The sequence below is a fragment of the Beta vulgaris genome, chromosome 2 (assembly GCF_026745355.1).
Source record: "Beta vulgaris subsp. vulgaris cultivar EL10 chromosome 2, EL10.2, whole genome shotgun sequence".
NCBI classification, from domain to species: domain Eukaryota; kingdom Viridiplantae; phylum Streptophyta; class Magnoliopsida; order Caryophyllales; family Amaranthaceae; genus Beta; species Beta vulgaris.
This window is the reverse complement of record NC_079203.1, coordinates 44015193-44027300: the sequence shown is the minus strand read 5'-3', so window position 1 is coordinate 44027300 and position 12108 is coordinate 44015193. Positions and strand designations below refer to the sequence as shown.

At 33.6% G+C, this 12108-nt stretch overlaps 1 protein-coding gene across 1 annotated transcript; it reads left to right on the top strand.

Annotated features, from left to right (window-relative positions):
• The first annotated feature begins 8261 nt into the window (after positions 1-8261).
• On the top strand, positions 8262-11022 carry LOC104886392 (uncharacterized). The gene is made up of 4 exons (XM_010670850.4): positions 8262-8462; positions 8605-8712; positions 10030-10200; positions 10586-11022. The coding sequence occupies exons 1-4, from the start codon at positions 8361-8363 to the stop codon at positions 10712-10714; spliced, it is 510 nt and encodes a 169-aa protein (XP_010669152.2). The 5' UTR covers positions 8262-8360; the 3' UTR covers positions 10715-11022.
• The last annotated feature ends 1086 nt before the right edge of the window (positions 11023-12108 follow it).

The window sequence follows — 12108 nt, the reverse complement described above, 5'->3', positions numbered from 1 at the left end:
TTATTAAGATATTAGTATCTAAATTTCAGCTTATATATATGTATTTTAGGCCTTTTTTTATCCGAGGTTTAATTGATTATGTTGTCGTTTGATGGAAGATTGATTTTTTTCTAGTAAAGTTTTTGAGTTGTCTTGTTTTAAAATATTGTAAAGTGATGGGATATAAAGTATATACCGCAAGTGCACGGTGTCTGTTTAGCAGAATCTGGCAAATACGGGTCGATCCACAAAGAGATGAGTTCTATAAATTTATGCTCAATTATTTAACTACTTCAAGAGAGGAAATTGATTGAAGAATTAATAACTAAACTAGAATAAACTAGAACACAAAAAGATGAAAGTTTATCAAATAATTAAAAACTTACGGCAATCGATCGGTCCACCATGCTTATACCAATTTAATCACTACAATATAGATCACCAATACTTGGATTGAGGTTCGAATAACTAGAGTATTTATAATTGAAAAACAAAGTAAAGAGGAATACCGAATGACTGAAAAACAATGAAAACGAAATCAACGATCTTTATAATCTTCAAAACCAAGAGTTAATACAAAGCTAGAGAGAGAAAACTAAGTGTTTAGACCTAAAAACTTAGAAATTAAGATAGTCCAATTGAAAATACTAAAAACATATTTATAATCGGCTAAAAAAGGCAAAATTAACCGTCCCAAAAAACCGCCTGGTCGGGAGACGGTGATTCTCAAACTACGACAAAGAAACAGTTTCGCCCGGTTAACCCGGCGACTCCGCCCGATTGGGCACGCAAGCGATTCTGGCTCCTTTCTCGCCCGGTTGACCGGGCTAACATGCCTTGCATTCTAGTGAAAATTTCATTTCGCCCGAACCGCCCGGTCGATCGGGCGAGAAAACTGCGATTTTGCGTCAGCTTGCAAAGGTTGTATCTCTCAAACCAGAAGTCGGATTTGGGCGGGTGACTATCATTGGAAAGCCCTTGAAGTCTAGTTTCCATCACAACTAGAATTTCATGATTATCAATTTTCTATCAAAAGTTATCATCAAAATAGTGAATAGGTGTCAGTTTTGGCACATCTTTCACTAACTCTTTGCTTCATTCTAACTTAAAATTGTCACAAACGGATGCATTGTGATTCTTGTGCAAGCTATCTTCATCCTCAATGATTAATAGGCTTGATCTTAGATAATCATAATCAATTTGCATCAAAGTAACCTGAAAATCATTGAAACATGCAAACGGGGAGTAGTAGAGTGCAACTTACGTAATTCATGTCATTATGCACTTAAATGCTCTAAAAGGAGTTCTAAATGCAATCAAAATGCATCTAAAAACTATATATAAATGTGACATATCATAAAGATTGGTAGTTTTTTTAGAGGAATTAGAGGGGAGAGAGAAAAAAAAAAGTCAAAAAGTTGAAAAGTGATGCCATGTCATATTTTTCCTTTTTTGTGTGTGTTGACAACGGTGAGTTATCAAAATTCAGTACCTAACTAACGGATGTCCATTTTGAGTATCCAAACTGGAACTTTTTAAAGTTCGATACCCAAACTAAAACAAAAGGCAAAATTGAGTACCCAATATATTGTGTACTTAACTCCATTGAAAAAGGATAATTACTAGCCAACTGTTTGCAGATCAAAATGGTAAAGCACCCATGGTCCATGGAGTTGAAACTTGGCAAAAGCTGCACATACATGAATGTCTTGTACCATTATTATCATCCATTTTAGTGGTCAATTCCTCAATTTCTCACTCCTTTTCCCCTTCTTACACTTTTATTTTTTTCCCAAGATAATGCTTCCTTATTCCTCGGTCCTCCCTATTCGGAATGGACATGGACCCAGGATCCGATCCAAATCTAACCCATTTTAAAGGGTTTGGGTCTAAAAAAAATGAGACACGTTGGATTTGTGTCGGATCTGGGCTTATGTGTTAAAATTCGAGTCAATGTTTTGTAATATCAAACCCAGACCCGCCCCATAGATCCATTTTTGTTTTTTACATATTAAATAAATGTATTATATACAAAATATATAAAGTAGTAATAAAACTTTTTACCAAGATTCAAGTCAACTTGTTGTGTATGTTTTATTTATAATTGTTCGTACAAGAATTAAACTATTATTTTGTTGTTTTATCATTTTTAATAATTAAAAAAACAGGTGTAACAAATTCATAGGTAAACAAAAAAAAAAATCAAAACTCCAAATAAGATTGAGACCCATTTTGGACCCAAGATCCTCCAGACCCATTGGATCTGAGTAAGGGTTCGGATTTTCTAGACCCTAAGTCTAAATCCAAAATTGCGGGTTCGGGACTGGATTTAGCAGGACCCCCCAGACCTGACCCATGTCCATCCCGAGTCCCTACAAACTACAAACTTAATTCCCACTTTAACTGTTAGTGAAATTCTCAAATTAATGTTCATGTAAGTGCGTATTTTTATTATCTATATACTTGAGCCAATCCATGGAAAATTAAAACTATAGAGATAAACCGCTAACTGAATAACAACTTTCTTTTTTGTGATTTTGCTAAGTTAAGGTGCGTTCTATTCAACTTATTGGCCCTGAACTTATTAGACCTTATCTGAACTGAACTTATTGAACCTGAACTGAACTTATTGGAACTTATTAAACTTGATTGGACCTGATTGAACCTGATTGGAACTTATTGGATCTTATTGGAACTTATTGACCTTATTGAAACTTATTAGACCTTATTGGCCCTGATTGAAACTTATTAGACCTTATTGGACCTGATTGAAACTTATTAGACCTTATTGGACCTGATTGAAACTTATTTGACATTATTAGACAAAAATATTGACCATGAATAACATAAATATTACCACTAACGTAAATACTACCCCTCAAAATTTTTTTATGGAGTAATAATTATTATAATTCGTCCTTTAAAAAATAATGATTATTAATTATCTCTTATGATAATTAATTTAACAAAAAAAATTACTATTTATATATTTGCCTATACATAACTTTCACCACTAATATATCTAATAGTCTTGTTTTAATACATAACTTTCACCACGAAAACATGTTATCTCTAGTTATTTAAAGACGAATTGCAAAATATGGTAATTATAATTATTATTATTATTGTTAACCTTAATTATTTGACCATGATTATAATATTATTTAATAGCAATATGAATAATCAAATAATAGACAAATACAAGTATAATACTATACATTGTGGTACTTTAATAAAAAAAAATTCTAATAATAACATAAGCAGCTAATAGTAATATGAATAATAAAATAATAGACATAATACAAAAAATAATAAAATAATAGACACTAATACAAGTATAATACTATATAATCATTGTGGTACTTTAATTAAAATTCTAATAATAACATAATCAGCTAATAGTGATATGAAATTATGAATAACAACATAATGGACAATAATACAAATGTTTATTAAACATTGACTATTTTGACCTTATTGGACCTTATTAGACCTTATTGGAACTTATTAGACCTTATTGGAACTTATTGCACCTGATTGGAACTTATTGGACCTTATTAGACCTTATTGGAACTTATTGCCCTTATTGGACCTTATTGCAACTTATCTGAAATTATCTGAACTTATTGGACCTTAAACTTAATTTTTTAAGTTGAACAGAACGCATCCTTAGTAGAAATTGCTAACTCATATAGCGTTTTCCTATGTTCATGAGTCATAGCTAACTAAGTTTAGCGGTTTTGCTCTCCAGTTTAGAAAATTTGTGATTTTGACCTATGTTTATGTTAGTTTGGAAATTAAGGTTTAAATGACAAGTAAGGGTGCGTTCTGTTCAACTTAAAAAATTAAGTTTCAGGTCCAATAAGTTCAGATAAGTTCAGATAAGTTCAGATAAGTTCAGATAAGTTGCAATAAGGTCTAATAAGTGCAATAAGGTCTAATAAGTTCCAATAAGGTCTAATAAGGTCCAATAAGTTCCAATCAGGTGCAATAAGTTCCAATCAGGTGCAATAAGTTCCAATCAGGTCTAATAATGTCCAATAAGTTCCAATCAGGTCTAATAAGGTCCAAATAGTCAATGTTTAATAAACATTTGTATTATTGTCCACTATTTTGTTATTCATAATTTCATATCACTATTAGCGGATTATGTTATTATTAGAATTTTAATTAAAGTACCACAATGATTATATAGTATTATACTTGTATTAGTGTCTATATATTTATTATTTATTTGTATTTTTATTATTTATTATTATTTTTATTATGTCTATTATTTTATTATTCATATTACTATTAGCTGATTATGTTATTATTGAATTTTTTATTAAAGTACCACAATGTATAGTATTATACTTGTATTATTGTCTATTATTTGATTATTCATATTGCTATTGAATAATATTATAATCATGGTCAAATAATTAAGGTTAACAATAATAATAATAATAATAATAATAATTACAATATTTTGCAATTCGTCTTTAAATAACTAGAGATAACATGTTTTCGTTACTAATAACTATGAAAGATATAAATGTTATCAATTGATTACTTCATTATCATCACTGGAGTAACATGTTTTCGTTAAAACAACACTATTAGATATATTAGTGATGAAAGTTATGTATAGGCAAATATATAAATAGTAATTTTTTTGTCAAATTAATTATCATAAGAGATAATTAATAATCATTATTTTTTAAAGGACGAATTATAATAATTATTATTCCATAAAAAATTTTGAGGGGTAGTATTTACGTTAGTGGTAATATTTATATTATTCATGGTCAATGTTTTTGTCAAATAAGTTTCAATCATGTTCAATAAGGTCTAATAAGTTTCAATCAGGTCCAATAAGGTCTAATAAGTTTCAATCAGGGTCAATAAGTTCCAATAAGGTCCAATAAGGTCAATCAGGTTCAATCAGGTCCAATAAGTTCCAATCAGGTTCAATCAGGTCCAATAAGTTGAATCAGGTCCAATCAGGTTTAATAAGTTCCAATAAGTTCAGTTCAGGTTCAATAAGTTCAGTTCAGATAAGTTCCAATAAGTTCAGGTCCAATAAGTTGAATAGAACGCACCCTAAAGTGGATATGGACTTTCTATGGAGCATTATCTACTGAAATGATTCACTAATATTTTTTTGTTCCTTTTTCGATTTATTTAAACTATCTATATTACTAAACTTTTCCAACAATTTCTCTCTCTTATTTATCAAATATTTAATATATTAAAGTCCACCTAGTATATATCTCATGTTATTTTCTCATTTCTCCCTAAGTTAGGGATGTGCCCAACTTTTAAAGTTGCCTCATTATTGGAGAGAGTAGGAGCATTAGTGAGCTTACTGATAGGAGAGAGAGAGTCAGTTGGGGAAGGTGTTATCCTGTCAAATTGGATATTATTATAGCCTAGACTGAACAATGATTGAAGTTAGCTGCTAATCTTCACCCTAAAATTTCCAACAATTGCCCTATTTTGAACGAATTTCCCCCTTTCCTTCTTTGCTTCTCGCATTCAAATCTCTATACTATTTCAATCTTCCGAAATCCTGCAACATCATTTTGCTTGTCGAATATTTGATTGTTGGGAGCTTAGAAGAACGATAAATGAGCTTTGGCGACTTAAAAACATATACGTCTGAAACATAACCGACACGTGTTAGGAATTCGTCCTAATTATGGTTGAGAGGTGTTTAACTCGTTGTCCGACAATCCAATACGTGGCCCATAACTACATAAGTGTATTTAGCACGTCAAATACCATGGTAAAGACATGTAGTTTGACATATTCGGTTCTTTTCATAATATATTTCAAAACATTAAATATAACTTACCCTTTTTTTACTAATATACTTCCACAGTAAATTAAATAACACAAAAAATATATATTGATCGACAATATATAGGACACACAACAATCTAGAAGTACGCTACCCACTCACTATTTTTGTTCTAACAAACAAAACTTAAAGCAACAAAGATAGTTTCGCATAGGGGAACCATATGATAGACATGTTACAAAAAACGTATAAATTTCTAGTAATTGTTTGTTGCCGTATATTTGTACTAGCTCTTGGCGGTTAAATATTAGCCACTAAAATAACTAATAGAAAGCAATAAAAAAAAGGCCTATAATATTTCTACTACTGCAAAAGTCACTTCTATCTTGCATGCAAAATTTTTTTTTTTTTTTTTGACAACGTGGAAAACGTACATAAAACAAGACAACCTATTACTAAGCACTACATCATTAAAAGTTGTGTTAAAAGTTAATTCACCAAATGGAGTATCAATTTTAATTATTTATAAAGTTATGACTTAGTCAAATATTTAAAAGATAAATCGAAATGTATTCGCATGATATAAAACATGCTTTATAGTCACAACATTATTCAAATAACCGCTACAGGCTACACCACGTGACAATGTAAATATACAACACTTATGTATTCCTAAACCACTTTTAATATATTTTAGCTAGTGTGTGGCTCGGGCGTTGCATGGGAGGACTATTGTTTACTTTTTCGTATGGTTTAACTAATGTTTTTATTGTTTATCGTGTGATTCCCTTCGCTCGTTTGTAATATCAAGTGCGTGTCAAAACAATAATCATTACTTTGACATTGGTTAACTAAACACAAATTCACACACCAAACTGTCATTGATTAACATAATCATAACTTTTTATTTGTCATAATCAGTTTAACTTTTTAATTGCACTACATGACCAAATTGAATTACGCTCCATATCCAGTTTGTTCCATGAGTAACTACTTCACACACCAGCATCGGTATAATAAACTTAAAAGTGAATTGATGTACTCAAAACTCTTGAGGTATAATCTATCTAGAAAATAAAAAAAGAGAAATCACGTGTTCTTATTATACGAAAGGAAAAAGAGAGGAAGATGAACACATTACCTTGCAGAGTTGATTCATTAGAGAAATTCTCTGACAAAAAACACCAAGAGAAAACAAATTAGTTAAATAAACAAAAGAGAATTATAAAGTTTCATCTATCCCAAAAATCAAAAACAATTATGCCAAATTAGCTAATACCTTCTTGAAGAGAAACAACAAAAGTTTGGAGATCATACAAGTATCATAACTATTAGTCACATGTACATATAAAGAGGGTAGATTTCAGGTAAGAACTTAATTATGCAATTACTTAGTTCATAATTGAACTTTGTGCAATGAAAATATTGACCGACTTTAGGAGTGATTCACAAATTAAATTATGTATGCAATCAGCAGATTTCTACTAAGATTGACAGTTTCATTTACCTTCTTCATGGGCGTCATTGAACTTCATCTCTTAATCCGTATTCTCGAACAACAATTTTAAAGTTCGAGTAGTAGCAAGTATAATTGTACCGCTAGCCCGTTAATTACGAAGTATAGGAATATAACTAACATTATTGGTGAATTTCGAAAGGGGAGATGGAGCAAGGGGATGACTGCAAGGAAATAAAAAACAAATAAGAAAAATAATAAACTTGGTTGCAAGTAGGCGTTGATTGCTACATTACCAAATTCTTTCCAAACATAATTATTATTTGTGGAAATATGAATCATTAAAAGGTGTTAGCTTAAATGGTGAATCTTTAGAAATTCTTACCTAAGGTCAGGGCTTCAAGCTTAAGCATACATATTTTTAAAATAATGATCATGCACACATGGCAAAATTCTAGTGGGAGAAGGAGGGTGCCACGTGGTGCATATTAAAGGCCTGGGCTTGGGCCGGGCTCGCCCCGCGGGCTTGGAGAAATGGCGGGTCGGGCCGGGCTTGAAATTTCCAAATTTTGTCTAGGGGCCTGCGGGCCGACCCGTGTTTTATGTTGGTTTTATTTTTTATTTTTGACAGTTTTAGGCTAAAATAACAAAGGAAAGGAACGTTCGGCCTGCGGGCTCGTGCCGGTGCGGGCTTGAATATAAAATTTCTTGACCGTGACAGGCACGCGGCCCACGTAGCGGACAACAGGTCGGGCAGGCCTTGAGCGTGCTCGGACCGGGCCCATATCGTGCCGTCCCGGCCCATGCCCACCTCTACGCATATATGTTGTTGAGCATACCTTTTAATATATTTGTATAGATAGATTGGTTAAGAATGATTATTGGTTGAAGCAAATTAGAATGGTGGTAGACTTGTAGTGATATTCCATTTAATCTATATACTAACCAAAGCCCAAACTAAATTCAATCAAAATCAGGTACACACGGCCCAACTTACCATTAAATATAATGATTCCCTCTAATAGTCTAATCCAATCCATTTCCATCATCAACTTGACAGCGAGAGAGGAGAGAGAAACACTGCAATTGAGAGTCCAAGAAGAGAGAGAAAGCTTACTGTGAACGCTAAGAAGCGCGAAAATGGTGACGTACAACTTGATGATCACTGCTGAAGTTGAGAATGTTTCCACCATTCAACCTATGGGCGGTTGCGACGATCCTAACTTCACCTACTACTTCAAGGTTGTCCTCTTTCTCTCTCCTCACTACTCTAGGGTTTTAGCGTTGTTTCCGAAGTTGATTTTTGCTGTTTTTGAATATAAAATGTAGGTCGATTTTTCTTCAATTTTTTTGATTCGTGTTTTTGAATTTGTGGATGGTGTAGTTGAGATGTGAGAATTGTGGAGAAGTAACTCCGAAGGAGACTTGTGTAGTTCTGCAAGACGTTGTTCCTCTTCCAAAGAGTCGTGGCCAGGCTAATCTCGTCCAGAAGGTTTCTCTCTCTTCTTCTAAGCTGTGTTTGCTTTTTGATGATTATGTTTTACTTTACTGCGAAATTGATATTGCATTGATCTCTTTCGCTGCGAAATTTGGCACTATGATAAATTATTTCATGAATCTTTGTTTATCTGGTTCAGTTTAAATTATCTGCATTCGAGTTGATTAATCGCTGAACCTTTTGGTTTTCTGAAGACGTGTGTGTTTTCTGCTGAAGTTGTGTTTTATGTCGAAATTGATTTTGGTGAAGTCTGGCTTTCGCGTTTGTTTTTTGCTCCAAAAGTTGGCAGAATGATCGGTTATGTTTATGATTTCTTTGTTCTCTGGATTTGAATTTAATAATCTGGATTCGAGTTGATTAATGGCTGAATTGGTTTTATGAAGATCTGAGCACTTTTTCGGCCATTTGTGTGGTTATCTGGCAATTTTTTTTATAAATGAGTCCATCGTTGAATCATGTTTGCTATTGACGTTCTTCAGGATAAGTCTATTTCGTGCATTTCTTTGGCTGTTAAGCTTATCTTATGAAAAACAAGGATGTTTTTGATTTTGCTGAGCACTTTAGCCTCTAGGAGCTTCTCGCCTTTTGTTATCAGCGATACAATTCCACAACTATATCTGGTGATGAGCTATCTGCTAGCTGATTGTCTCCATTAGCTTCTTCACTCTGGGATTATCGCACAGCCGTGTTTGAGGGTTATCAAGATTGTACAGGAAACTGAAATCATTAACCTGTGTTTTTGATACCTAATTAAGTCTGGTTTAGTGAATATAAGATCATGTTTGAACTTCATATGAAATTTTTTTATTTTTTGGATATTACCTCTAAAGTTGGCTAATATGTCTGACGTGGATAGTGCAGATCTAGTTTGAAGTACTTTAGGCATTTGACATTATAAATTATAAGATTATTTTGGATCAACCATTTGGTCATGCTTCTGGATTTGCTATATTATTTCGATCTTTTTCTATAATTTGATGGTAATGCGTACTGATATGGTGTTGTGGTTTGTTGCAAAAGCTGTATAAGATAAATCTACAATAATGTCCTGCAGGCATTGAATGGGCTTAAACTACATGAGTCGTCCGTTGCCATTCTGCAGCTCTTCTGGTTTACTATCAACAGCACTTGTTGCATGAGTTTTTATCTGTAGAAAATTTTCTGTGATTTCTTATCCTTTTCTGCATGTACATTTTTCTGCACTTTCTATAATGCCTCTTCTATAACTTATGTTGGTGTTTTCTTACTCAGCCAATGGTCCTAGTTATATTGTATTATTGCTGCTGACCAATTCCGCTCTAACTATTACAGTGCAAGTTCTGTGGACGGGAAGGTAATATCACAATGATACCAAAATTTGGTCGCCCTCTAACTGGTGCAGATTGTGAAGCAGGAGAATATGCACCATTGATGAGCTTTGATTGCCGGGGTTTGGAGCCACTTGAATACTCCTTTGGTTGTGATCAGTGGAAAGTTGAAACTGTAAGTCTTTTTTGTGTGGTTCGTGCTGGGATTTGCTACATCCATTTGATATTGTAGTTACTAACTAGCATATGAGACATGTAGATTCTGATTTCTCTGCACAGCTTTACTTCCTATTCTTTCATATGGTGATTTTTTTTTGTGGTGCAAAGGTCATAGTCTCTATATCCACAACATGTACTTGTTTATATCTTTGCCAAGCCTTTGTGTTTTACTTTCACCATAGATGTCCCCCTCCCCTTTGTTGCTTTGGTTTATGTTCATGTATAAACTCGGACTCTTTTGTGAATAGAAGTTGGCAGATTTGTGTTCCTTTGAGTTCGTTTGTTTTTGACACTTTTGTTCTGCTGTATTATCTGACATAAGCTTAATCTTTTATGTGAAGACTGCTGGTACTGTGTTTGAGAATGTCAACCTATCTGGAGGGGACTGGGTGGACTATGATGAAAATGGGAGCATGCCAGTTTCAGTTGACAATCTGAAATCACGTTTTGATGTGGTGAAGTCACGGTGAAGCAGCACAGTTCCTGTGAATCAGACACTGACCGATGAAGTGTGAATTCAACTGGTACATAGAAACAAAGTATAAATCTTAAAGAAAAGAGTTATGCATAGAAATATTAACTCTCTTACTCAGTTACTTGGATGTCTTTGCTAATGTAGCTCAAGATTAATGCTTGGTAAACAACATTCTGTTTCTTTGCTATCAAAATGTGTACATCGCCAAGTGCTTCAAAGCTTCTTTCTTGGCTACTCTGATGATGTGTAAGATGGTTGGTGCAACTGCATAATCCTGTCTTTAGTTGCCCGTCTTCTCTGTCATTATTAGTTGCATAGAATATATGCTTGCCAAAAATGCTTTGATTTACCTTGTAAACTCTGTACTAGTAGTTTAGTACCATTTAAAGCTTAGTTTCACTTATTGTGAATATGCCAAATAAGGGAAGTGTTTCACTTATTGTGAAACGGATGAAGTATTAAGGCAAACTCAACATTTAAAAGGTACAAATATAATAATGTGGATATTTAAAGCATGATTAAAAGTTAGGTTGAGAGTATAATTGTGTCATGTATAATTGCAAGAGGTCACAGGTTAAAATTTGTTGCAAGCTAATTTTACTTTTGTTAATTAACATGATTTGTGTACGCATTGGACAATTCTAATGAAGTAACAGAGATGTCATATGGAGTGTATACAATAGTAAATGAATGCAGGGCATTCGTAAGTTTTCTCTTTTGGTCAATTTATCAATTAATTTTACTTTTGTTAATTGACATGACTTGTGTACACATTGGACAATTCTAGTGAAGTAACAGAGATGTTATATGGAGTGTATACAATAGTAAATGAATGCAGGGCATTTGTAAGTTTTCTCTTTTGGTCAATTTCTCTTAAGAGAATGATATACTTGTAGGCCCATCAATTACCGGGCCGAACTTGTGCAAATTGTGGCCATCAAAACTCTCGATTTGCTCAACTAATAGCGAGTTGTGAACTCACCGTCAACATCTTTTAATTCCGACATGTTTATTATTTAATTTATCAATTTTTCCCCTCCCCCGCCGTCGGTTAGGTTGTTTCTACCATCCCTTCCCCCGGTGCGTTTAGTTTTTTGGTGGTGTGTTTTGGTTAGGCCTCCTCTCCCCATCTGCGTTGGTCATCCCCTCCCAATCGCTGTCCATAGTCCTCGTTCCCGTCTTAGTGTTCATGTTTAGTGTTGTGCCTGTTATGGGCTCCTCCTCCCTTGTTTTTGGTTCCCCCCCCCCCCCACCCGGTTAGTGTCGGGCTTCCCTTTCCCCCACCTTTATGTTAGTGTTACGCTTCCCTCCCCTTTCCCTCCGTTTGTTGGGTTCTACAACTAGTTATGGTTGTTATCAGTAAGTATGGTTGTATCTTAAAAGGTGTGT

Excerpts from the sequence above, each read along its gene's own strand:
- LOC104886392 (XM_010670850.4), top strand. The coding sequence starts at position 8,361 with ATGGTGACGTACAACTTGATGATCACTGCTGAAGTTGAGAATGTTTCC. Across the intron at positions 8,713-10,029 it reads AGGCTAATCTCGTCCAGAAG|TGCAAGTTCTGTGGACGGGA; the intron begins GTTTCTCTCTCT and ends TAACTATTACAG. Across the intron at positions 10,201-10,585 it reads ATCAGTGGAAAGTTGAAACT|ACTGCTGGTACTGTGTTTGA; the intron begins GTAAGTCTTTTT and ends TTTTATGTGAAG.